Genomic DNA, 27,229 nt, shown 5'->3' with positions numbered 1-27,229 from the left:
GCACAATGCATAGTGTTTAGGGGCCCCTATGGTGCACAATGCATAGTGTTTAGGGGCCCCTATGGTGCACAATGCATAGTGTATAGGGGCCCCTATAGTACACAATGCAGAGTGTATAGGGGCCCCTATAGTACACAATGAAGAGTGTATAGGGGCCCCTATAGTACACAATGCAGAGTGTATAGGGGCCCCTACAGCACAAAATGCAGAGTGTTTAGGGGCCCCTATGGTGCACAATGCATAGTGTATAGGGGCCCTTATAGCCCACAATGCAGAGTGTATAGGGGCCCTTATAGCACACAATGCAGAGTGTATAGGGGCCCTTATAGCACACAATGCAGAGTGTATAGGGGCCCTTATAGCACACAATGCAGAGTGTATAGGGGCCCTTATAGCACACAATGCAGAGTGTAGGGGCCCTTAGAATACATAAAGCATAGAGTGTAGGGGCCCTTATAGTACACAATGCAGAGTGTATAGGGGCCCTTATAGCACACAATGCAGAGTGTATAGGGGCCCTTATGGCGCACAATGCAGAGTGTATAGGGGCCCCTACGGCGCACAATGCAGAGTGTATAGGGGCCCTTACAGTAACCCGATGCATTAAATATCACAATGCCTTCACAGGTGGAGTCAGTCTGGAGGAGGGGGCGTTCCTAGGCAGGTTGTATTTGCATACAGAACGCCCACATATGCTGAGCCTCCATGACTGACAGAACTGCAATCCAATGAATGAAAGGGGCGGGGCCAGGGACAGAGGCTGGGGAGGAAAGTTTGAGGGGTTTTTTTTTGGGGGGGGGGGGGGACACGGAAGGTAAGCCATGCTCTGATTACACCTCTGCATCGTCCCGGTATCCCCCTGGGGGAGGGGTGAGCAGTAATGCCCGGAGTCCCCCTTTATGAATGGCGGTATACTCACTCCAAGTGCTGGCAGTAATCATACTCATGGCGCTCGTCCATGCAGCCGAAGATATTGAGCCCCATGTCCCTCTTACACTTCATGAGTTTGATGAGGAGATGGGCGCAGTAATCCCGGTGAGCCAGCGGCAGCTTAGCCAAGTTCATCTCTTCCTGGGTGGCCACCATCTCTGCCAGAGAGAGGGGAGACAAGGTTATAGTGGGGGTCCTCCACACCAGGGGGGGGGGGGAATCAGGCCCCCCTCTCTCTGTGTCCTGATCACCCATCATCAATAGGGACAGGAAATAAAAGGAAGTCAGGTTGTCACCGGAACAGGAAGTGAGGGCAAACCCTCCAGCGGGGACACCGGTCTAGGAGGGGATTTGTGCTGCCTCTGGGACAGGAAATGAGGGGAAATCCCCCCAATGGGGACACAGCGGGCAATAAAAACCCAACCCTGGAGCTGGGCTTCCACAGCCAGACCGTGCTGACCCAGCACCCTTCCTCTCAGAATATTCCACAGCAGCATGCTGGGAGTAGTAGTCACTTTACAGTGCACTCTAGGACTACAATCTCCCCCCCCCCCACACACACCTCAGAAAGGGCATGCTGGGAGTAGTAGTCCCTCTACAGTGCCCAATGGGGATGTAATATCCCCCCCACCTACCATAGGCATGACATGCTGGGAGTAGTAGTCCCTCTGTAGAGCACATTGGGAATATAATATCCCTCCCCCCACCCTAGGCATGACATGCTGGGAGTAGTAGTCCCTCTATAGTGCACATTGGGAATATAATATCCCCCACCCTAGGCATATAATGCTGGGAGTAGTAGTCCCTCTGCAGGGCCCTATGAGACTGTCAACCTCTCCCCCCTCCATTCTCAGGTAGGACATGCTGGGAGTAGTAGTCCCTCTGTAGAGCACATTGGGAATAATACCCCTCCCCCCACCCTAGGCATGACATGCTGGGAGTAGTAGTCCCTTTAGTGTCCTATGGGAATGTATTTGCGCCGCCCCCCCCCCCAGGTGTGGCATGCTGGGAGTAGTAGTCCTTCTGCAGGGCCCGATGAGACCGGCAGCCCCTCCCATTCTCAAGAGAGGACATGCTGGGAGTAGTAGTCCCCTCCCCCATACACACCCCTTTCCTGGAATTGTTCTCCCACAGGACTGGCCGGTATGGTTCTGGGGTCCGGTTCTGGTTCCCCCATATATCTCCGCACCAGATGAGCGCCCATATTTGCACGAACACCCGAGGGTCACCTCCGCTGCCTGCTATGACATCCAGTCGCAGGCCTCCTAGTTATCCGAACCGCTGTCGATATCTGTCTCCGGAACGGGCGCCATTTTTGAGAAGCCGACGTTATAGGAAAGCGTTGTGATTGGGCTATAAAAAAATGGCCGCCGCAGGTAGATTCAGCCGCAGACACAGCGGACGACAAGAGCCAATGGCAGAGCGGCTCAGCTGACCATAGAGTACCAAACAAAGGAAAAACTGGCCTGGTGAATGTTCTGGGAGTGATTAAGCCTTTACAGCGACCCCTGCGGCCGGAGGAGGTCTCTGCAGAAATCACTGCTTCTGTGAAGGGAGTTGGTGGGTAGCAGCCACATGGGACCCCTGACAGAACACATAGTATACAGGGGCCCCTGACACCGCACATAGTATGCAGGGGCGCCTGACACCGCACATAGCATGCAGGGGCCCCTGACACCGCACATAGCATGCAGGGGCCCCTGACACAGCACATAGTATACAGGGACCCCTGACACTGCACATAGTATACAGGGGCCCCAGACACAGCACATAGTATACAGTGGCCCCTGACACAGCACATAGTATACAGTTGCCCCTGACACAGCACATAGTATACAGTGGCCCCTGACACAGCACATAGTATACAGGGGCCCCTGACACAGCACATAGTATACAGGGACCCCTGACACTGCACATAGTATACAGGGGCCCCAGACACAGCACATAGTATACAGTGGCCCCTGACACAGCACATAGTATACAGTTGCCCCTGACACAGCACATAGTATACAGTGGCCCCTGACACAGCACATAGTATACAGGGGCCCCTGACACAGCACATAGTATACAGGGGCCCCTGACACAGCACATAGTATACAGGGGCCCCTGACACAGCACATAGTATACAGGGGCCCCTGACACAACACATAGTATACAGGGGCCTTTCTAGTCCACAACACATATTGTACAGGAGCCCTTGTGATAACATAGTCCCGAATTGGCTGGGACAGTCATGAATATTGAACAGATGTCCCGACAAAAGCTGGTCCCAGGCTGTGTCCCGGAAATCAGAGCTGGTCACAGGCGCAGTGTGTTTCTGTCATTCACATTGACTGCGGCCGGCACCGCAACTGGAACTGAAGGGTTTGTTATGTAAACTCCACGCAGTCAAATATTAATGCCATTGAAAACTCGTCATTAAATGAAAAAAAAATTCCTCACCAAAGATGGCCGACTTCCAGTTCCTGAGTACGTGATGATGTCATCCGGCCACACCCTTGACACGTTGCGTCATCCTTCAGCTGACATACTGAACAGGGTGTGGGGATGGGGGTGTGTGTCAGGAACTGGAGCGTCCACTGGGGGCACTGTGGGTTCCAGACCTGAAGGTCGTAGTTCTGGTGTCCACCAGCGGGTGGCTCGCAGCATCCAGCAGTTCCCAGCAATTAGTGTTCACTGGATGCTGGCTGCTGGGAGGGTACTTAGCCCCTCCTCTGCTATCACATTATGACTCTGTTCCTGCTCTTCATCCCGCATGTTACATCTAGCCTGTGATTCGAACCCAGCGGCAGGGTATCTCACTGGTTACCATGCTTTGTAAGTAGGGAATCTAACATGTCTTCTATGGGAAATATCTTTTGACTTCTCTGCCAGAGAATCTCTGATAAGGACTTGTATATCAAGGCTGGTTGGAGCTTTCTGGAGGCTGCTCCTTCAATGGGGGTACCTGTCAGAAACTGGATCACCTGCTGGGGGCACTGTGGGTTCCAGACCTGAAGGTTGTAGTTCTGGTGTCCACCAGCTGGTGACTCCCTGCATCCAGCAGTTCCCAGCAATTAGTGTTCACCGGATGCTGGCTGCTGGGAGGGTAATTAGCCCCTCATCTGCTATTCCATTTTTCCTCAGTATTCTGCCTGTGTGCCTTTTGTGACTCTGTTCCTTTTCTTGATTCCGCATGTTACATCTAGCCTGTGATTTGATCCCAGCGGCAGGGCATCTCACTGGTTACCATACTTTGTAAGTAGGGAATCTAGCATGTCTTCTGACTAAGGGAAATCTTCTCTTTTGACTTATCAGCCAGTGAATATCTCATATGGATTTGTAGAATCAAGGCTGGTTGGACCTTTCTGGAGGCTGCTCCTTCAGTGGGGGTAATTGTCAGAAACTGGATCACCTGCTGGGGGCACTGTGGGTCCAGACCTGAAGGTTGAAGTTCTGATGTCCACCAGGGGGTGACTCCCAGCATCCAGCAGTTCCCAGCAATTAGTGTTCACCTGATCCTGGCTGCTGGGAGGGTAATTAGCCTCTCACCTGCTATTACATTTTGCCTCAGTGTTCTGCCTGTGTGCCTTTTGTGACTCTGTTCCTGTTCTTGATCCCGCATGTTACATCTAGCCTGTGATTTGAACCCAGCGGCAGAGCATCTTACTGGTTACCATGCTTTGTAAGTAGGGAATCTAGCATATCTTCTATGGGAAATCTCTTTTGACTTCTCTGCATGTGAATCTCTGATAAGGACTTGTATATCAAGGCTGGTTGGAGGTTTCTGGAGGCTGCTCCTTCAATGGCAGTAACTGTCAGAAACTGGATCACCTGCAGGGGGCACTGTGGGTTCCAGACCTGAAGGTTGTAGTTCTGGTGTCCACCAGCGGGTGACTCCCAGCATCCTGCAGTTCCCAGCAATTAGTGTTCGCCTGATGCTCGCTGCTGGGAGAGTATTTAGCCCCTCCTCTGCTATTCCACTTTTCCTCAGTATTCTGCCTGTGTGCCCCATGTACCCTGCTCCCTGTAACTTCCTGTTCTTGATCCCGCCTGTTTGTACCTGCTCCTGTGTACCTTCTCCCTGTCCTGGTTTTAGTTTGTTAAATCTTGTGTAACACTGCCCCCCTTAGGGATTGCCGATGAATTGGGTCCCCCTTTAGTCCTGCACAGCCAGTCATTTAGCATTTTTTAGTTTAGTTAGTTTGGGTAGGTTTGTGTGATGAAAGCGGTGCCCAACCCCAGCCCTTCTCACCAGCTTGTGACAAAGGACCAGCCAATCTCACACCGCGCTGTCACTTGCTTAACAATGCCTCTCTCAGCTGCACCCTGCACAAAGATTTTCCAGCTTGCAGGACCACAATCTAGGTGCCAGCAGTCTGAGAGTGATTGTCACTATGAAGGGTTAATTACGCAATTAACCCTTTAAACTCACTGCCTCCGGATAGCTTTGGGACTATCAAACCTTCAAAATGTTAGCAAGAACAAATGTGAACAATAAACGTCTGCAACACTCACTGTCACCACAGACAGGGATATTCAGAGGATTATCGTATACAGGAGCACTCTTCAGGAGACAGGGATTCTTTAGTTTGCATTAAAAGCTTTAGAGACAGTTCAAAACTTTTCAAAATAGGATTTATTACTACAAATGTCAAAACGGTGCATTTGAATATTTACAGAAAAAGATGTTACAAAGACATAAAGAGAACAATAATGCAACCGAGAAATACAAGGAAGGAGTTAAGAAGGCAGAATACTTGCAAAGTCCTGGTTTAGCCGAGTCCAAATGTCCGAGCAAAAAGGCTGCCTTGGTTCTCAAATCCGTTAAGATGTTTCTTGGTTGATGTTAAACCAGAGCTCCCTTTCACCAGGCCTGTCAGTCCTTTTCTATGATATCAAGGGGGTGTGGACAAAGCACAACTGACCAATAATCCGGTTTCAGGGATGGGTGCTAGGAGGTCACCAAATTTATGACCAAGTCTCAACTAAAGTTTAATTCTAATATTAACAACTTCCAATACGTGCAGGTGGTATTCTAGCAACTGGCAGATTATTATTCAGAATTATATTTCGAACCCAGGGATACCAAACAGAGTACTTTTGTCACCCAGGAGGGCAGAGACTGCTTCCCCCCTTTCCTATGTGCTAACATAGTCATGTATGACCTTGATTTGTTCGGTATGATATTCCCCATTCAAATATATACCTAATATTAATGTGCCCTGTTCCTGTTGAATTCTATAAATTTCATGTTTTATGGCACATTCTGCATTCCGAGAGTTCTAATGGCCTTACAGGTCATGTGTGACGGCTTGACTGAGTTATTGTTTTTTTACGATAGGGCAGAGGAAAGTGTTTTTCATGGTTCATGGAAACAGACATCCTGCCAAGACTAATTAGCTGTTTACAGCCCTGGACGCTGGCATCTATTTGTGTTAAGATAAGAGGCTATTTTGAAGTTCGTTAAAAGTTACAGCTACAAATTCCATAGTTTGCAAAGGGGTAGGGGGAAGAATAGGAACACTGCTCATGAAACCAAAATGCTGAGACCTTATCAAGATTGCTGTCACATACAGCTTCCATGTCTATATTGCACCCAATTCTTACAGTATTGGGCAGGTGATGAGCGGTGCCTTGTTTCCTCCACACATGTACAGAATTGATGCCAAATGTTAAATCTTGTGTAACACTGCCCCCCTTAGGGATTGCTGATGAATTGGGTTCCCCTTTAGTCCTGCACAGCCAGTCATTTAGCATTTTCCGCACAAGCTTTAATCCGGAGACAGAAATCAGTCCTTGAGTGTTGGTTTTGTTATTTTATTGAGGGGCTTAGAACTTGGATAGGGTAAGGGGGGTATAGGATGCCCAAGGGAACAGATATCTGAGGACAACATCCTGAACTATTCACAAGCTTCTCTTCTCTGATGCAGTCTCTGTTGGCGTGCTAGCCAGCATCTCCTTGTTGTACCACCCCAGACCCTCGACGAACTCCTCTTCACCCAGCAATCTGAAGACTTTCTCCCTGAACAGGGGATTCGGCTCCTGTTCCTTTAGATGAGGTGATCAGTCCCTAGTAGGGGGCTAATCTGGTTTCCCACCAGAGTGCTCCTTCCCCTAACCGCCCAGGGGGTACAGTTGTGCTCACTCAGATCCTTTCCTGTACTGCTTGCGGGATGGATGCTGCTACCAGGCCTATCAGTTGGGCTGCTCCTTCCCTGCCAAACAGGTGGTCCTTGTTCAGGGGGACAGCGAGTTCCAAGCTTTCCGCCTCTCCAGCTTCAGGTTCGCAGGCAGGCCCCATCTCACGAAGCCTCCTGGCAGCCTTCCTCCTTCACCCTCACATCTTCCTCCAACTCTCCTGCTCTTCCACCAGACTCCACACTCCTCCTCTCCTGCTACTGAGCTGGCTCTAGCACTTTTAAGGGAGTCCCAGCCCCTTGCCAAACCTTCTTTTGGGAATTGGCTGAGGTCCCTCAAGAGTGCAGTCACTCCTCAGATCCACCCTCTGCTTCCAAGACCCTCCTCTGAAAGCGTCAGAGCAGGGGGAAATTCCAGAGGGGCTGGCCTGCAGAGTCTCTCAGCCCTGATCATAATTTGACCCCTTCTGGCTCTTACTCCTGAGCTGCTAACCGGCTCCTGACTGACCATTGGGATCTCGCTCCCCCCTAGCAGAACTAGAAGGGTGCTACACTTGGTTTAATCTTTTTCCTAACAGTCTGAGAGTACTTCAGGTGATTTTTGAAAACTCCAAGCGGGCTTTCATGTGTTTTACACTGAGGAGAGGCTTCCATCTAGCCACTGCCATAAAGCCCAGATCGATGGAGGGATGCAGTAAAGGTTGTCCTTCTGGAACTTTGTCCCATCTCCACACAGGATCTCTGGAGCTCTGGAGACCATGGCCTTCAGCTGAGAGAAGGGGCCCATTCCTTCTGGAGAATGCAAGCAGGCACCACGGCCAGTACAGTGTGGGGAGTCTTCAGCGATTGAGCCATACACCTGCAGGCAGATCCACCATCATCAGCTCCCTGTCGGCTGAGTGACTGTCGGGGGTCATTCTTTTTGTCACCGTTACAGAGCCAGCTGAATCCCAGAATCGCCAGGTGCACAGTCAGGCACCCTTCACGGGTTACAGGTTCTTCAAGAGCCTGTTCCAGGACATCCTATTACCTTGAGCCTTAGTATCGTCAGGATTGGTGAGCAGGCAGATGCCCATGCTGTGTACATCCTACAAAAGACACTGTATGCAGACACCTTTACCCCATCTCTTTACACAAAAGCTTCTGTAGTACTACCCCCTTAGGAGTCGCTGAGTTTTGGGTCCACCTAAACTATGCACGGCCAGGCAACACGCATTTTCCACACCAAAGTCAAAGAACAGTCCTTGAGCTTGGTTTTGTGATTTTTATTAAGGGGTTAGGAACTTGGATGGGGTCTAGGGGTATATGGGATGCCTGTGGTACTGTAGAACTTGAGGACAAATGCCTTAGCAATTATGTACAAAATATGTGGATAGCAACAGTCTCTTTCCTTGAAGAGCTCCAAAGACTCTTTCTAGTGTACTTTCTCAGACCCCAGATGGTTACTCCTCTTCGCCCAGCTGCACTGAGGGTATTACATGGACAAGGGGACCCAGAAGCTGACAATTTAGCACAATCATTCCCGGATGAGAAGCTAGTTGAGTCTGTCACCTGACTTCCCTCTCCTCTTATCCGGCTCAGGGGGTGTAAGAGTACTCGCACTGTGCTTTCCTGTCAGCTTGGTGGGTTGGTGACTGTATTCAGGCCTTTTGCTGGGCTGGCTCCTTCCTTGCTGCTCAGGATGTCCTCCCAAAGAGATGGTGGTACAGTGGAGATCGTCTTTTCCCACAAGCTGCCTGTAGGTAGGCCCCTTCCCAGGCTTCACACTCCAGTCTTCTTCACTCCATCTTCCACCCAACACTGCTCTGCCTTGCCCCCAGGCTCTGCGATACTTAAGGGTTGCCTTGGTCACCATGCCCAGCCTCCTGCCAGGGGATTGGCCAAGGTCCCTCAAGCATGCAGATCTAAACCTCCTCCAGAAAGCTCTCAGGTTTCTGGAGAGGTGGGAGGGCTCCAGAAGCTCTGACCTTCAGGACCTCCCTAGCCTGTCCTGAAGTGAACTCCAGCCTCACTCACACTCATCCCAGGCTGCTACACAGCCTCTGTCTACAAAAAACTTATCTAGCCAACCTGGAGAGCGTTAAACAGGAAACACTTTGCATATGCTATCCACTATTAATGGTCACCTTTCCTCAGCAATCCCTCTGGGCCCTCGTTGAGTTAGCTGAAGATAACACCTACACCACCAGGACAGTAGGCCAGCGCTCACCATATATCTCCCTCTTCTTTCCATTTTGTTCATAAATAAGTTAGCTACACTGGGAACATATTTTGGACTTTAAAAATGTAACACAGATCAATGGCAATGCAAGCAAAAGAGCGTGCAATATCCAGTGTATGCACAGAAAAGGAAAAAAAGGGGTTTGTAGACTTTGCTGGTATTGAAAGGGAACACATATATGTGTAAAAAAAAATATAATTTTTTTTATTACAAATAGGTTAAAAGCATACTGGATAAATCCCAACGATAAAATCAAGACGCTCAACATTTCGTTCTAAGCATTTTGCATTGCTGGCTCACTATACCTTAAATCAGGATCCCTGATGACGTCAGATGTTGCAGACCAAACGTGTAGGGAGGAGCTTCAATGACACGTCACAACCGGTTGGTGGAATGCAGGTGGAGCGCAAACCGGCGATCTGTTTCAGTGGTTTTTATGCTTGGAAGACTTTACTTCATGAAAGTGCAATTTTAAAGCATTTTTCTAATAAATAATAATTTGCTACACCATGAGAGGTTCCTCTATCTTTTCCCCTCTATGAGGGAAGTTTTATAACAGAGTCTCTTGATGCACAAGATTGTTGTGGTCATATGGAACATCCAATCCTTCATCTATGTGCTGGATTAATGGGAGTAAGATTGACCAGAGCTAATATAAGCGCAACTGACCTTCTTTGAGAAAAGAGATCATATACATTATATTGCCAGAAGTATTGGGCCGCCGGCCTTTCCACACACGACCTTTAATGGCCCCCCAGTCTTAGTCCATAGGATTCAATATTGAGTTGGCCCCGCCCTTTCCACACACATGACCTTCAATGACCCCCCAGTCTTAGTCCGTAGGGTTCAATATTGAGTTGGCCCCGCCCTTTGCGACTATAACAGCTTCAACTCTTCTGGGAAGACCGTCCACAAGGTTTAGGAGGGTGTCTATGGGAAGGTTGGACCATTCTTCCACAAGCACATTTGTCAGGTCAGGCACTGATGTCGGGGGAGGGGGCCTGGCTCGCAGTCTCCGCTCTAATTCATCCCAAAGGTGTTCTATGGGGTTGAGGTCAGGACTCCCCTTAGCACTTCCCCCTGGGTCGTTGGTTCGAATCCCAACCACGGCACCACCTGCCTGGAGTTTGCATGTTCTCTCTGTGCCTGCATGGGTTTCCTCCTGGTACTCCGGTTTCCTCCCACACTCCAAAGACATGCTGGTAGGTGAATTGGATCCTGTATAAATTGTCCCTAGTATGTGTATGTATGAATGTGAGTTAGGGACCTTAAATTGTACGTTCCTCGGGGGCGGGGACTGATGTGAAGGTACAATATATATGTAAAGCGCTGCATAAATTGATGGCGCTATATAAGTACCTGAAATAAATAAATAAAATAAATGTCATAACAGGAGTGAGGGAAAATCTTCCAACAAGGATGGTCGTTCAGGTGAAAGTTACATAGTCTGGCTGACCGACACAATCCTATTCCACAAGGAAGAAAAATATATTTAAAAAATATTCTTCCCAAATATATTGACATATTTGAAATACTATAATTTTGGCCTTTTCAACATATTTAAAAAAATAAAATTTGTGTTTTATTTATATATATATATATATATATATATATATATATATATATATATATATATATATAAAATCCCAGGCGGCCAGAAAGTGCATTCTGGTTCCTGTGTGCCCGCCAGCCCACCCACCACTGGTCGAGCCGCCAACAGCTCAAAAAACCAAAAAAAAAAAACCCTTCCTGATCCAAGAGGTAAAATTGGATATTCCCCGCATCAACTTTACCTATAAATATCAGAATCCAGTTATATTCTGTGCATTTAGGAAACCCAGGCCTATTTTAAATACTTGTAAACAAAAAAGTGCCAGAAAATACCAGGTCTTCGTGTAACAATCAGTATTTTTGGATAGAAAATATTTTAGACCACCCCCCCGCAAACACATATCCAGATTTTTTTTGAAAAGCAAAAAGAGGTTACGACAAATAAACATGTTGTGCTTTAAAATTGTCCTCTTGCTCGTGTCCTCTCCCTGGACCCCGCGTTCACTATATCCGCTCTCCCTGGACCGCGCATTCACTATACCAGATCTCCCTGGACCGCGCGTTCACTATATCCGCTCTCCCTGGACCCCGCATTCACTATATCCGCTCTCCCCGGACCCCGCATTCACTATATCCGGTCTCCCCGGACCCCGCATTCACTATATCCGGTCTCCCCGGACCCTGCATTCACTAGATCCGGTCTCCCCGGACCCCGCATTCACTATATCCGCTCTCCCCGGACCCTGCATTCACTATATCCGGTCTCCCCGGACCCCGCATTCACTATATCCGCTCTCCCCGGACCCTGCATTCACTATATCCGGTCTCCCCGGACCCCGCGTTCACTATATCCGGTCTCCCCGGACCCCGCGTTCACTATATCCGGTCTCCCCGGACCCCGCGTTCACTAGATCCGGTCTCCCCGGACCCCGCGTTCACTATATCCGCTCTCCCCGGACCCCGCATTCACTATATCCGCTCTCCCCGGACCCCGCGTTCACTATATCCGCTCTCCCCGGACCCCGCGTTCACTATATCCGCTCTCCCCGGACCCCGCGTTCACTATATCCGCTCTCCCCGGACCCCGCGTTCACTATATCCGCTCTCCCCGGACCCCGCGTTCACTATATCCGCTCTCCCCGGACCCCGCGTTCACTATATCCGCTCTCCCCGGACCCCGCGTTCACTATATCCGCTCTCCCCGGACCCCGCATTCACTATATCCGCTCTCCCCGGACCCCGCATTCACTATATCCGCTCTCCCCGGACCCCGCATTCCCTATATCCGCTCTCCCCGGACCCCGCATTCACTATAACCGGTCTCCCCGGACCCCGCATTCACTATATCCGCTCTCCCCGGACCCCGCATTCACTATATCCGCTCTCCCCGGACCCCGCATTCACTATATCCGCTCTCCCCGGACCCCGCATTCACTATATCCGCTCTCCCCGGACCCCGCATTCACTATATCCGCTCTCCCCGGACCCCGCATTCACTATATCCGCTCTCCCCGGACCCCGCATTCACTATATCCGCTCTCCCCGGACCCCGCATTCACTATATCCGCTCTCCCCGGACCCCGCATTCACTATATCCGCTCTCCCCGGACCCCGCATTCACTATATCCGCTCTCCCCGGACCCCGCATTCACTATATCCGCTCTCCCCGGACCCCGCATTCACTATATCCGCTCTCCCCGGACCCCGCATTCACTATATCCGCTCTCCCCGGACCCCGCATTCACTATATCCGCTCTCCCCGGACCCCGCATTCACTATATCCGCTCTCCCCGGACCCCGCATTCACTATATCCGCTCTCCTCGGACCCCGCATTCACTATATCCGCTCTCCCCGGACCCCGCATTCACTATATCCGCTCTCCTCGGACCCCGCATTCACTATATCCGCTCTCCCCGGACCCCGCATTCACTATATCTGGTCTCTGAGGACCCAGCATTCACTATATCCACTCTCCCCGGACCCCGCATTCACTATATCTGCTCTCCCAGAACCCCGCATTCACATACACAGAACATGGAAATGCAATTATTTTAGTAAATATAAACTACTAAATACCTTTTCTCATCAGCAGTATAGAGCAGTCTTGTGACTTCTATCAGTGTCCAGCAGAGCACTGGTTAAAGCTTGTGGGAGGAATTTTCATTCTCTGTCCTATGAGTATGCAGGACCCCTGACCCTCTGTTTGGACAGTGCTGATTGGCCCTGTGCTGATCACATGTACTCTCCCAAAGACAAAAAAAATTGTTCAGGCTGGTGGTATAAATGGTTCTGGTTGGTGGTGGTGGTGTAATGATCCAGGCTGGGGGTATCAATGGTTCAGACAGCTGGTGGTGGTGTAATGGTCCAGGCTGGTGGTATCAACAGTTCAGGATGGTGGTGGTGTAATGGTCCAGGGTGGTGGTATCAACAGTTCAGACTGCTGGTGGTGGTGTAATGGTCCAGGCTGGTGGTATCAATGGTTCAGGCTGGTGGTGGTGTAATGGTCCAGGCTGGTGGTATCATCGGTTCAGGCTGGTGGTGGTTGTGTAATGGTCCAGGCTGGTGGTATAGACAGTTCAGGCTGGTGGTATTAATGGTTCAGACTGGTGGTGGTGTAATGGTCCAGGCTGGTGGTATCAATGGTTCAGGCTGGTGGTGGTGTAATGGTCCAGGCTGGTGGTATCATCGGTTCAGGCTGGTGGTGGTTGTGTAATGGTCCAGGCTGGTGGTATAGACAGTTCAGGCTGGTGGTATTAATGGTTCAGACTGGTGGTGGTGCAATGGTCCAGGCTGGTGGTATAAACAGTTCAGGCTGGTGGTGGTGGTGTAATGGTCCAGGCTGGTGGTATAAACGGTTCAGGCTGGTGGTGGTGGTGTAATGGTCCAGGCTGGTGGTAATAATGGTTCAGGCTGGTGGTGGTGGTGGTGGTGGTGTAATGGTCCAGGCTCGTGTTATCAATGGTTCAGGCTGGTGGTGGTGGTGTATTGGTCCAGGCTCGTGTTATCAATGGTTCAGGCTGGTGGTGGTGGTGTATTGGTCCAGGCTGGTGCTATCAACAGTTCAGGCTGGTGGTGGTGTAATGGTCCAGGCTGGTGGTATCAACAGTTCAGGCTGGTGGTGGAGTAATGGTCCAGTCTGGTGGTATCAACAGTTCAGGCTGGTGGTGGTGTAATGGTCCAGGCTGGTGCTATCAACAGTTCAGGCTGGTGGTGGTGTAATGGTCCAGGCTGGTGGTATCAATCGTTTAGGCTGGTGGTGGTGTAATGGTCCAGGCTGGTGGTATTAATGGTTCAGGCTGGTTGTGGTGGTATAATGGTCCAGGCTCGTGTTATCAATGGTTCAGGCTGGTGGTGGTGTAATGGTCCAGGCTGGTGGTATCAATCGTTTAGACTGCTGGTGGTGGTGTAATGGTCCAGGCTCGTGGTATCAATTGTTCAGACTGCTGGTGGTGGTGTAATGGTCCAGGCTGGTGGTATCAATGGTTCAGACTGCTGGTGGTGGTGGTGTAATGGTCCAGGCTGGTGGTATTAACGGTTCAGACTGCTGGTGGTGGTGTAATGGTCCAGGCTGGTGGTATTAACGGTTCAGACTGCTGGTGGTGGTGTAATGGTCCAGGCTGGTGGTATCAATCGTTCAGACTGCTGGTGGTGGTGTAATGGTCCAGGCTTGTGTTATCAATGGTTCAGGCTGGTGGTGGTGTAATGGTCCAGGCTGGTGGTATCAATCGTTTAGACTGCTGGTGGTGGTGTAATGGTCCAGGCTGGTGGTATTAATGGTTCAGGCTGGTTGTGGCGGTATAATGGTCCAGGCTCGTGTTATCAATGGTTCAGGCTTGTGGTGGCGTAATGGTCCAGGCTGGTGGTATTAACGGTTCAGGCTGGTGGTGGTGGTGGTGTAATGGTCCAGGCTCGTGTTATCAATGGTTCAGGCTGGTGGTGGTGGTGTAATGGTCCAGGCTTGTGTTATCAATGGTTCAGGCTGGTGGTGGTGTAATGGTCCAGGCTGGTGGTATCAATCGTTTAGACTGCTGGTGGTGGTGTAATGGTCCAGGCTGGTGGTATTAATGGTTCAGGCTGGTTGTGGTGGTATAATGGTCCAGGCTCGTGTTATCAATGGTTCAGGCTTGTGGTGGTGTAATGGTCCAGGCTGTTGGTATTAACGGTTCAGACTGCTGGTGGTGGTGTAATGGTCCAGGCTGGTGGTATCAATCGTTCAGACTGCTGGTGGTGGTGTAATGGTCCAGGCTGGTGGTGGTGTAATGGTCCAGGCTGGTGGTATCAATCGTTCAGACTGCTGGTGGTGGTGTAATGGTCCAGGCTGGTGGTATCAATGATTCAGACTGCTGGTGGTGGTGTAATGGTCCAGGCTGGTGGTATCAATCGTTCAGACTTCTGGTGGTGGTGTAATGGTATTTTCTTGGCACTAGCAAGGTGTACCTCATACAGGGGCTGGTGAGTGTAGAAGGGGAAGTGAAATGTAAAAGCTGTGGCAAAGAGTTACAAATGACCATGTGGCATAACTTATCTTGCAACTTGTTTTTGTAGTTGTTTACATTTTTGCTTTTCTCGTACAATATGAAAACAATTTGGCGTAGGCTGGACTTCTCATATCTCTGTGCTCTTATTTTCGGGAGATGTATGTTGTGGGATTAGGCTGCCCTCGTGTGATTGGAATCTGTTGTTTCTAAAAAGCTGAAAGCTGAACAAAGTTCAGACACTTCCCTCAGTTCTCTTGGAGTGGATCCGGGATGGATGGAACAATGGGGAGCGGGATGAAGATTCAGCATGTGATCTGCTTTCTCCTCCTCCTGGGATCAGGTCAGTGTCACTCTTCTGTGTATAATGTCCTTGTAGCTGAGGATACATTACAGAGCCGGACAATGGAGGTTCTCTGGCCTGTGTCCTCCTAGGAGGGATTCTCACGGCCCTTCCCTCTATGACCAGCAATCCATACATAAAAAGTTAAAGCAGAACTCCAGGAAAAGTAAAAATCCTCTCTGAACCAGCACTGCAGGGGTTACCAGCTAGTTTATTTCTAGGGGGGATGAGGAACAGTTTTGATCGTCCGCTCCCCCCGGAGATTCCTCTGCACTGCTATACTGGTCTCTGCAGCCTCTGCTCCCCCAGCCCTGGTGGACTGAGGCCCTCTGTAGTCATCAAAACCAATGCAGAGACCCCACCCTAGCTGGATGTTAGGAAACCGAGAGACAGTCCACAGCTGGAGCCAAGGGGAGGGCTGTTTGCCGAAGTCCCGTCCTCTAGACCGAAAGGAACCGTTAACTCTTGCAGTGCGGGTGCCGTCCCACTGCAAGGGAGAACCTCATCACTTTCAACCCGAACACATATTAATTACACAGATTCTAAGATAAATTTAATACAGATAAGGCACTGAGTGAGTTTAATTACCACCTTAATCAGCCACAGATTAATCTGTTGAAAGGGATGAGGTGGCCACCCTACCGGAGTTGGAGGCCGGAGGCTTTAACCACTCGATGACCGGAATGCTAAACTGTCACATTTTGAATGACAATTACTCAGTCATACAACACTGTTCACACATTAATGTCATATCTGGTTTTAGAAAAGATAGAGCTTTCTTTTGGTGGTGTTTATTCCCCATTGGGTGTAGAAAGATTAAAGTGGAAACGCACTGAATCTGAGCACCACCATTAAATATTCAAAACACCCCCCCCCCCCCCATCCATCCATGCCTTCAGGCTTTATTTTGCCAAGAAATCATTTTGAAAAACACCTCCTGCCATTTCGGGCAGTGGCCATCTTAAGTAAGGGCAGATGATTCATGTAGCAGTTACTTCCTGGAATCCATCTGTCCTTAGCTCAGGCATTGGCTGAGCTGAGAACTCTCCCTCCCCTCCTGAAGACTTCTGGGACGTATGGCATAATTTGCCTAGGCATGGAAACCAGGATGGAAATGGAGGAATGCAAAAAACAAAAAAAAGGTTAAAACAAGTAAATATAATATAATTTCTTATCTATTTATTAATGATAGCAGCAGAAATAGTTCATAGTTGATTGAGAGAGGGAGGTTGCAACTTTAAGAGTCTTTATGAGATTAGAAGTATAGAGCCCCATCTAGTAACATAATGGAGGGGTATCCCATCCCGCATTACATGCAGAGACAGAACTGACACACTTGGACTTTATTAGCATCCCAATGAGGCACATAATACTGTGGTTTATGAACCACATATATATATTATATCACACACACTATATTGCCAAAAGTATTGGGCCACATGCCTTTCCACACACATGACCTTTAATGGCCCCTCCCAGTCTTAGTCCGTAGGTTCCAATATTGAGTTGGCCCCGCCCTTTGCAGCTATAACAGCTTCAACTCTTCTGGGAAGGCCGTCCACAAGGTTTAGGAGGGTGTCTATGGGAAGGTTGGACCATTCTTCCAGAAGCACATTTGTCAGGTCAGGCACTGATGTCGGGGGAGGGGGCCTGGCTCGCAGTCTCCGCTCAAATTCATCCCAAAGGTGTTCTATGGGGTTGAGGTCAGGACTCTGTGCAGGACAGTCAAGTTCCTCCACCCCAAACTGGCTCCTCCATGTCTTTATGGACCTTGCTTTGTGCACTGGGGTGCAGTCATGTTGGAACAGAAAGGGGCCACCCCCAAACTCTTCCCACAAAGTTGGGATCAGGAAATTGTCCAAAATGTCACCTTAAGAGTTCCCTTCACTGGAACTAGGGGGCCAAGTCCAATCCCTGAAAAACATCCCCACACCATAATCCCCCTCCACCAAACTTTACACTTGGCACAATGCAGTCAGGCAAGTACCATTATCCTGGCAACTGCCAAACCCAGACACTTCCATCTGATTGCAAGACAGAAAAGCGTGATTGGTCACTCCAGAGAACACGCCTCCACTGCTCTAGAGTCCAGTGGCGGCGTGCTTTACACCACGGCATCTGACCCTTTGCATTGCACTTGGTGATGGAAGGCTTGGATGCAGCTGCTCGGCCATGGAAACCCATTCCATGAAGCTCTCTACGCACTGTTGTTGGGCTCATCTGAAGGCCACACCAAGTTTGGAGGTCTTTAGCTATTGACTCTGCAGACAGTTGGTGACGTCTGCGCACTGTGTGCTTCAGCATGCGCTGACCCCGCCCTGTCATGTGACGTGGCCTACCACTTGGTGGCTGAGTGGCTGTTTTTCCCAGTTGCTCCCACTTTGTTATGATCCCACTAACAGTTGAGCGTGGAATATTTAGTAGCCAGGAAATGTCACGGATGGACTTATTGCCCTGGTGGCCACCTATCACGGGACCACGCTTGGAGTCACTGAGCTCCTGAGAGCAACCCATTCTTTCACCAATGTTTGTAGAAGCAGTCTGCATGCCTAGGGGCTTGATTGTATACACCTGTGTCCATGGAGGGGATTGGAACACCCGAATCACATGATATGGAGGGGATTGGAACACCTGAATCACATGATTGGAGGGTGGGGACAATATGTCTGGCAATACAGTGTGTGTGTATATGTGTATATATACAGTGGGGATGGAAAGTTTGGGCACCCCAGCTGAAAATTTGTATTAATGTGCATAAAGAAGCCAAGGAAAGATGGAAAAATCTCCAAAAGGCATCAAATTACAGATTAGACATTCTTATAATATGTCAACAAAAGTTAGATTTTATTGCCATCATTTACACTTTCAAAATAACAGAAAACAAAAAAATGGCGTCTGCAAAAGTTTGGGCACCCTGCAGAGTTAATATCTTGTACTGCCCCCTTTGGCAAGTATCACAGCTTGTAAACGCTTTTTGTAGCCAGCCAAGAGTCTTTCAATTCTTGTTTGAGGTATCTTTGCCCATTCTTCCTTACAAAAGTCTTCCAGTTCTTTGAGATTTCTGGGCTGTCTGTCACGCACGGCTGTTTTAAGGTCTATCCATAGATTTTCAATTATGTTGAGGTCAGGAGATTGTGAAGGCCATGGCAAAACCTTCAGTTTACGCCTCTTGATGTAATCCCCCGTGGATTTCGAGGTGTGTTTAGGATCATTATCCATTTGTAGAAGCCATCCTCTCTTTAACTTCAGCTTTTTCACAGATGGCATCAAGTTACCATCCAAAATTTGCTGAAATTTTATTGAATCCATTTTTCCTTCTACTCGTGAGATGTTCCCTGTGCCACTGGCTGCAACACGACCCCAAAGCATGATTGATCCAACCCCATGCTTAACAGTTGGACAGAGGTTCTTTTCATTAAATTCTGTGCCCCTTCTTCTCCAAACGTCCCTTTGCTCATTCCGGCCAAAAAGTTCAATTTTAACCTCATCGGTCCACAGAACTTGTTTCCAAAATGCATCAGGCTTGTCTATATGTTCATTTGCAAAGTTCAAACGATGATTTTTGTGGTGAGGACGTAGAAGAGGTTTTCTTCTGATGACTCTTCCATGAAGACCATATTTGTACAAGTATCTCTTTATAGCGGAATAGTGACCACAACTCCAGTGTCTGCCAGATCTTTCTGGTGGGATCGTGCAGTCAAATTTTGAATTGTTTTTCTCACAATCCTGCGAGCTGTTCTGTCTGATATTTTTCTTGGTCTTCCAGATCTTGCTTTAACTTCCACTGTTCCTGATGACTGCCATTTCTTAATTACATTCCGAACAGAGGATACTGACATCTGAAAACGCTTTGCTATCTTCTTATAGGCTTCTTTAGCTTTGTGAGCGTCAACTATTTTCAGTTTCAGTTTTCTAGACAACTGCTTAGAAGAACCCATGGTGCTGATTGTTGGGGCAAGGTCAGATGAGTCTGGGCATTTAAAACCTTTGAGATTGACATCACCTGGTCTTCCCAGACGATGATTGAGAACAATCCATGCCACTGGCAGGTCTCAGCTTTGCAAAGGGGGCAGTGCATGCTATAAATTCTGCAGGGGGCCCAAACTTTTGCAGACGCCATTTTTTTGTTTTCTGTTATTTTGAAAGTGTAAATGATGGAAATAAAATCTAACTTTTGTTGACATATTATAAGAATGTCTAATCTGTAATTTGATGCCTTTTGGAGATTTTTCCATCTTTCCTTGGCTTCTTTATGCACATTAATACAAATTTTTAGCTGGGGTGCCCAAACTTTCGATCCCCACTGTATATATACATGTGTGTGTATGTATACGTATACAGTATATATACACACATATATATATATATATATATACACGTGTGTATTTATTTATAATTATATATATATATATAAAAATTTATTTATTTAAAATTAAAAAAATACATAGGGGCTAATGTTAAGGTTTCTTATATAAAGGGGATTTTTGTTCTATCAGAACCTTCATAATAAAAGCTGCTTATATAAAGGTTTCTCATCAGGCTGTGACCATGTACAGTAGATAGAAGTTCAGGTTACCATGTGACAGTTGTGGTCTGTACTGCATGTGAGTGTGCTGGAGGCGCTGGTCTGCCTGAGTGGTATTTAAATAAACAAAGGCATGCATGTCATCTACAGAGAACTTCCAGTGATTTCCTTTCCAGCTGACAGCACATGCCTAAGGGCACTTTTTTTAGAAATGTGTATCCTGCTGATTTATTACAGAGGAATAACATGGGATCCACTAGTGGAGAAAAAAAAAAATCAAAACTGCTTGTCAATAAATAATATCTGAAGAGCAGCAGCAGTTTGAGTGCAAAGAATGTATTACTAGAACAGAAACAAAAAGACAGCTAATTAACCTCTTGATCTCTGGAAGATTTTACCCCCCTCATTATCAGGCCATTTATTGCGACACCGCACTGCGCTACTTTAACTGGCAGTTGCGCTGTGATGCAACACTGTACCCAAACAATTTATATCATTTTATTCGGAAAAATAGAGAATTCTTTTGGTGGTTTTTGATTACCACTTTTTAATTTACATTATATAAACACTATCATCACTTTTCACAGCCATTAGTAGTATATAAATAAATACAAAATTCCACTATAGTCTGTAGACACTATACCTTTCACACAAACCAACTAATATACACTTATTGGGATTTTTTTTTTACTAAAGGCATGTAGAATAATACATTTTGGGCAAACTTTACAAAGAAATTTTTTTTTAATTTTTTATTGGATATGTTTTATAGCAGTAAAAAAAATCATGTTGTTTAATTTTCAGTCTTTTTTTCCTTTTCAAAAAAGGTGATCAAATATAAATTTTGCTTCTCCACTGCTCCCCATGGTTTCATCAAGGCGCTCATCTCTGCTTTGTGCTCAGAGGATTCATGATATACACTACATTGCCAAAAGTATTGGGCCTGCCCTCCCAATCATGTGATTCAGGTGTTCCTATCCCCTCCCAATCATGTGATTCAGGTGTTCCAATCCCCTCCATATCATGTGATTCAGGTGTTCCTATCCCCTCCATATCATGTGATTCAGGTGTTCCAATCCCCTCCCAATAATGTGATTCAGGTGTTCCTATCCCCTCCCAATCATGTGATTTAGGTGTTCCTATCCCCTCCATATCATGTGATTCAGGTGTTCCTATCCCCTCCCAATCATGTGATTCAGATGTTCCAATCCCCTCCCAATCATGTGATTCAGGTGTTCCTATCCCCTCCTAATCATGTGATTCAGGTGTTCCTATCCCCTCCATATCATGTGATTCAGGTGTTCCTATCCCCTCCCAATCATGTGATTCAGGTGTTCCTATCCCCTCCATATCATGTGATTCAGGTGTTCCTATCCCCTCCATATCATGTGATTCAGGTGTTCCAATCCCCTCCTAATAATGTGATTCAGGTGTTCCTATCCCCTCCCAATCATGTGATTCAGGTGTTCCTATCCCCTCCCAATCATGTGATTCAGGTGTTCCTATCCCCTCCCAATCATGTGATTCAGGTGTTCCAATCCCCTCCATGGACACAGGTGTATACAATCAAGCCCCTAGGCATGCAGACGGCTTCTACAAACATTGGTGAAAGAATGGGTCGCTCTCAGGAGCTCAGTGACTCCAAGCGTGGTCCCGTGATAGGTGGCCACCAGGGAAATAAGTCCATCAGTGACATTTCCTGGCTACTAAATATTCCACGCTCAACTGTTAATTGGATTATAACAAAGTGGAAGCGACTGGGAACAACAGCCACTCAGCCACCAAGTGGTTGGCCACGTCACATGACAGGGCGGGGTCAGCGCATGCTGAAGCGCACAGTGCGCAGAAGTCACCAACTGTCTGCAGAGTCAATAGATAAAGACCTCCAAACTTGGTGTGGCCTTCAGATGAGCCCAACAACAGTGCGTAGAGAGCTTCATGGAATGGGTTTCCATGGCCGAGCAGCTGCAATCCAAGCCAGCTCTCCAGCTATGTTTTTTAAAAACTTTTTGCCTCTTGAGCATGGCATTGGTTTTTTTTTCTGTTCTTGCCTCATTTTTTTTAACTGCATCATCTCTGCAATGTGGGTTTGAGGATTATGGTTTGTGGTTTGTACACATTACATTTTGCTACTGAATAGAAGATCCCAACAAGCTATGGGCTGGGACTTTCTTTGTCCCGGTTTGGCAACTTAAATTATCTTAATAGCTTTAGCTTTCTTGTTTTAAAGTGTATACTTTGTTAGTTTTTGGCTGTATTGCCTCTACTGCTTCCAACACATCAATTATTGCTGCTACACAAAACAACCAATGTTTTTTTTGGCAAAAACTATCTACTTAAAAGTTGTCTTTTTTACTAAGAGGTTTCTTACGTACAGCATGGACACCTCCCCAAAAAATAGGAAGTCCTCCCAAGTAATTATACCTCATATCAACAATACATAAAGCCTGTTATTTTTTTTAAAACAAGTAATATATACACTGCTCAAAACAAATGAAAGGAAGAATTTGAAAATCCATCAGATCTCATTGGGGAGAAATCTCCTGCTGGATCTCTATACTGACATGGACGGGGTAATGTGTTAGGAAGACACCCCAAAAATCAAAGTGAAAAAATTATACAGGTAGGCGAGTCCATTTTGCTGAAATGTTATTGTAGCAACTCAGAATGGTCCTCAGTAGTTTGTATGGCCCCCACGTGCTTGTATGCATGCCTGACGACGTCGGAGGAGGCTCCTAATGATACCACCGGATTTCCTCTCAGATCTGGACCAGGGCATCACTGAGCTCCTGGACAGTCTGAGATGCAACCTGGCGGCATCGGATGGACCGAAACATGACATCCCAGAGGGGTTCTATTGGATTTAGGTCAGGCGAGCGTGGGGACCATTCAATGGTATCAATTCCTTCATCCTCCAGGAACTGCTTGCCTACACTCACCACATGAGGCCAGGCATTGTCGGGCACCAGGAGGAACCCAGGACCTATTGCACCCACGTAGGGTCTGACAATGGGTCCAAGGATTTCATGCCGATACTTAATGGCAGTCAGGGTGCCATTGTCTAGCCTGTAGAGGTCTGTGCGTCCCTCCATGGATAAGCCTCCCCAGACCATCACTGATCCACCACCAAAACGGTCATGCTGAACCATGTTACAGGCAGCAGAACATTCTCTACGGCTTCTCCAGACCCGTTCATGTCTGTCACATGTGCTCAGGGTGAACTTGCTTTCATCTGTGCAAAGCACAGGGTGCCAGTGGTGGATCTGCCAATTCTGGTGTTCAGTGGCAAATGCCAGTCAAGCTGTATGGTGCCGGTCAGTGAGCGCAGGGCCCACTAGAGGACGTCGGGTCCTCAAGCCACCCTCATGAAGTCTGTTTCTGATTGCTTGGTTAGAGACATTCATACCAGTGGCCTGCAGGAGGCCATTTTGTAGGGCTCTGGCAGGACTCATCCTGTTCCTCCTTGCACAAAGGAGCAGATACCGGTCCTGCTTATGGGTTAAATACCTTCTACGGCCCTGTCCAGCCCTCCTAGAGGAACTGCCTGTTTCCTGGAATCTCCTCCATGCACTTGAGACTGCTGGGAGACACAGCAAACCTTCTGGCAATGGCAGGTATTGATGTGCCATCCTGGATGAGTTGGACTGCCTGTGCAACCTCTGTAGGGTCCAGGTATGGCCTCATGCTACCAGTAGTGACACTGACCCTAGCCAAATGCAAAGCTAGGGAAAAACAGTCAGAAAAGATAAGTAGGGAAAAAAATGTCAGCCACAGTACATTGCGGGCGGGTGGTCCTTAGGTGGTTTTGGTGCCGTTGCAGTGTTTTTCTGGATTTCATTAGCAGTTTAGTTTCCTCTGTCACAAGAGATCCTGTACAATTGTCATCACTCTTTTTTTTTTTGTTGTAATTTTTAGGTGATTTTCAGGTTTGGGGGCTGAGAGTTACTGGCAAAAATGTTCCTACTGAAGCTCTTAGAGGAGAAGATGTCACCATCCCTTGTCTGCTGTCTGGTGTCCCAATACCGCTGAATCTAGAGAAACTATCAGTTGTCTGGACTCTCAGATTACAAAATGGAACTGAACGTGAGGTTTATGGTTTTCGTAGTTCCCACCATAAGCCGTCAAGGCCCGGATCTCACATGAATGACAAAGACCTCCTACAAGGCAACGCCAGTCTTTCTCTACCTAACATTCAGATCACAGATGAAGGGGACTATCGCTGCTTTGTCATTGTCACTCCGGATTCCGGCTCCACTACATCTACTCTGCATGTATCAGGTACACAGTCTAGTAGCACTACCCAACCCCCTTTATCCACTGGACGGATGATTATATGATTCTTCATCTCTAAACTTTACAATCTTATAGTGATAGTAGTGGGATCTAAGAGATGAAGTAAGTGTGGGTTTTGTCCTCAGTAAGGCCATGCTGATCTAAGGTAAACCGGATTTCCAGCACCAGGAAACCCATGCAGACCTACGCTCATGCTCATGCACACCTGCTCATACTTCTAAGCAAAAGGGCAATATGAGATGTTCTGGTTTGCTGTTTACTGTTACATAGTTACATAGTCTGGCTGAAAAAAGACAAAAGTCCATCTAGTTCAACCATTAACAAAAAAAAAAAAGTTTTAATCCTACACGCACAGTTGATCCAGAGGAAGTCAAAAAAAGACCAAGCCAAGCATGATCCAATTTGCTCCTGCAGGAGAAAAAATTCCTTCCTGATCCCCCGAGAGGCAATCGGATATTCCCTGGATCAACTTTCCCTATAAATGTTATATCCAGTTATATTCTGTGTGCGGGTGCATATGCGCACGTCTGCCTGTGCGTGTGCGTGTGCGCATACCAATTAGCGTGTACGCTTGGCGCCCAGTAGCCTATTTATACTGGTCTGTCACTATGACAAGTTGCTGAATGGTCTTCAGCTTGCTCCTGCGTTCCTGAGACTCGCTGTACCTGCCTACCTGTGTGTCAGGGCTCCGGGTATGACCAGAGGTGTGTGGACTGACACAGGGAAACGCAGGCTTCAGGTATAGTGTAAATAAGACACTTTATTAAGACTAAACAACACAAATGCAGTGCAAGGTAAACATAACACAGTGCAAACAACCCAAACTCCAACAGATAACCATACATACAAATCAAACGTAGTCAGGCAGGCCGGGTCGTTAGCAAACGGGCAAACAGGGTACCAGGAGCGAGCGGAAGAGTGGTCAGGAATAGCCGAGGTCAGGACAGGCGGAGTTCATTCAGAGTCAGGATCAAAGCAGAGTCAGGATCAGGCAGGAAGCAGACAGGATGCAGGTACAGGGGCTCATGGGAAACATACACTAAGCCCTGACTGCAGGCCTGGCCATTCCTTAAATACACCTCCTGCAATCAGCCTCAGGTGATGGCTGATTGCAGGAGTGAGCTTCTGGCTGCTGAGAGCTCCCGCTGGCCAGCCCTGGTACTGCAGCCCACACGGCAGGTGAGTCCCACCACCAGTGCTGAGTCCATTCCTGACACTGTGTATGATCTGGCTTGCCCTTGGACTCTGCTTCTGCCTCAACCCTGTTCACTTGGTTACTCTGACCCCGGTCTGTTTACTGGACTTGTCTGTTGATTCTGTACTGTTTTTTCCCTATTGTTACTGACCTTGGCCTGCTCCCGCGGCCCCTCACTGCTCAGTTGTTGCAGACCTTCTGCCTGTCTCCTGGTCTTGCTTCTGTTCCCTGCTCTGGTGCCCAGGGCCATGGATAAGGGGGTACCACCAGTCCTCCTGTACAGGGCCCCGGCCAGCAGGGGGGGCAGGCAGTTGGGTGAACTGGATGTGGGCAGGGAGGGTGATTGGTATGGCACAGGGGGGCAATTACTGGGACCTATCCCGTGTATGGCTCTCTCTGCAGCAGCTGAAAGCTGACTTCTTCTCTACCTCCTGGTGGCTTTCAGCTGATGCAGAGAGAGCCACACAGGGGATCAGATCCAGTAATTGCCCCCCCCCCCCCCCCACCACCACCACCATCCGTGCACATTATGTTTCCCCCTGCTGCCCAGGACCCCATGTGCCCCCACCCCTGTAGTGCTGCCGGATTCCTTACTCTCCTTCCCACTGGCAGCTGCAAGCACACAACAGGATCCTTCAGGTTGGAGGGTGGGGGAAGGATCCGGTAAATATGTCACGTTTACCAGCCCTTCCTTTCCTGAATGAACACAATGAATGATCAGTACCGATCAACCGATCACTCACTCTTTCATAACTGAAGCATAGTAAACTGTGTTGTTTTTTTGGGGGGGGGGGGGCGGGCTTGTCAGGTTGGCTGTTTGGGGCCCCATGGTTTCTAACAGCAGCCCTGCTGGTGCCAAGATACTCTTGCATCCTATTCTGAGGACTGTGACTACCAGCTCTACCTCCCTACAAAGCGGCGATCACCAGCCAGCTACTATGGCACTCTTGCCACCCCTTGCCCTCACACTCTGCCTCCATCTTCAGGAGTGTTCGATAGGAGGTGCAAGAGAGGCCCCCATAGCCTTCCAGTCTTCACCAGGTACCTGACAGCTGACATCAAAGCCAACACATACCATTCAAAGGCTTGAACTTTGTGCAGCCATGTTAGCCACTGAAATCAGAAAGTTCTCGATCATGGGTACCATGTGCCAACAGACCTCAACCCCACTGGTCACGGCACTTATGCAATACCAGTCCCTACAGTTCTAGACATTTCATAGTCCTCCCCAACTGACTTTTTAAATGACATCATCACAGTTCTCACTGATTCTACATTTGAACCGGTTAATCAATTTGTTTAATATTTGAAATCATACATTTTGACAGGCAGTATCATGTTGCCTCACTCCATAGTTAGGGGGTACTATGTACAGTTAGTCCCACTCTCTCTTTTTGGTATACCTTAGTCTCCATTCCGATCACATGATGCTGCTGGAACTGCTCATATTATAGTCTTCTGACCTATCTGAATGTTCATTCTATGAAGATCTGCACAAGTTTTGGATTAAAGCCTTTCTACTATCTGCAATGTGTCATTTGGATTTGGGGACATTAGAGTGTAAGCTCCTCTGGTA

General features: G+C 48.1%; 2 protein-coding genes and 1 long non-coding RNA gene across 4 annotated transcripts in view; 1 reads left to right on the top strand and 2 right to left on the bottom strand.

Moving 5' to 3' along the window:
• Nucleotides 1–891: 891 nt before the first annotated feature.
• Nucleotides 892–2,235, bottom strand: NDUFB7 (NADH:ubiquinone oxidoreductase subunit B7). The gene is made up of 2 exons (XM_089665796.1): nt 2,038–2,235; nt 892–1,088 (listed from the first exon to the last, which is right to left on the bottom strand). Exons 1-2 carry the CDS (start codon nt 2,132–2,134, stop codon nt 916–918), a joined length of 270 nt encoding a protein of 89 aa, XP_089521922.1. The 5' UTR covers nt 2,135–2,235; the 3' UTR covers nt 892–915.
• A 3,295-nt stretch (nt 2,236–5,530) lies between these two features.
• LOC149431200 (uncharacterized) lies at nt 5,531–15,996 on the bottom strand. The gene is made up of 2 exons (XR_016309361.1): nt 12,899–15,996; nt 5,531–10,629 (listed from the first exon to the last, which is right to left on the bottom strand). It is a non-coding gene; the product is annotated as an uncharacterized LOC149431200 (long non-coding RNA).
• The window catches only part of LOC149431199 (uncharacterized), a 49,947-nt gene continuing 38,227 nt past the window's right edge, over nt 15,510–27,229 (top strand). For both annotated transcript variants that reach the window (XM_089665799.1, XM_089665798.1), the window contains exons 1-2: nt 15,510–15,640; nt 24,081–24,443. In XM_089665799.1, the coding sequence (XP_089521925.1) occupies nt 15,571–15,640; nt 24,081–24,443 (433 nt within the window). In that variant the 5' untranslated portion in view covers nt 15,510–15,570. The remainder of the gene's footprint in view (nt 15,641–24,080; nt 24,444–27,229) is intronic.

The sequence above is a fragment of the Staurois parvus genome, unplaced genomic scaffold (assembly GCF_062004578.1).
Source record: "Staurois parvus isolate SC_StPar_1 unplaced genomic scaffold, SC_StPar_1.0 ptg002356l, whole genome shotgun sequence".
NCBI lineage: Eukaryota > Metazoa > Chordata > Amphibia > Anura > Ranidae > Staurois > Staurois parvus.
The sequence above is the reverse complement of the archived record's forward strand: the minus strand, read 5'-3'. Positions and strand labels throughout refer to the sequence as shown.

Excerpts from the sequence above, each read along its gene's own strand:
- NDUFB7 (XM_089665796.1), bottom strand. The coding sequence starts at position 2,134 with ATGGGCGCTCATCTGGTGCGGAGATATATGGGGGAACCAGAACCGGAC. Across the intron at positions 1,089-2,037 it reads AGAACAATTCCAGGAAAGGG|AGATGGTGGCCACCCAGGAA; the intron begins GTGTGTATGGGG and ends TCTCTCTGGCAG.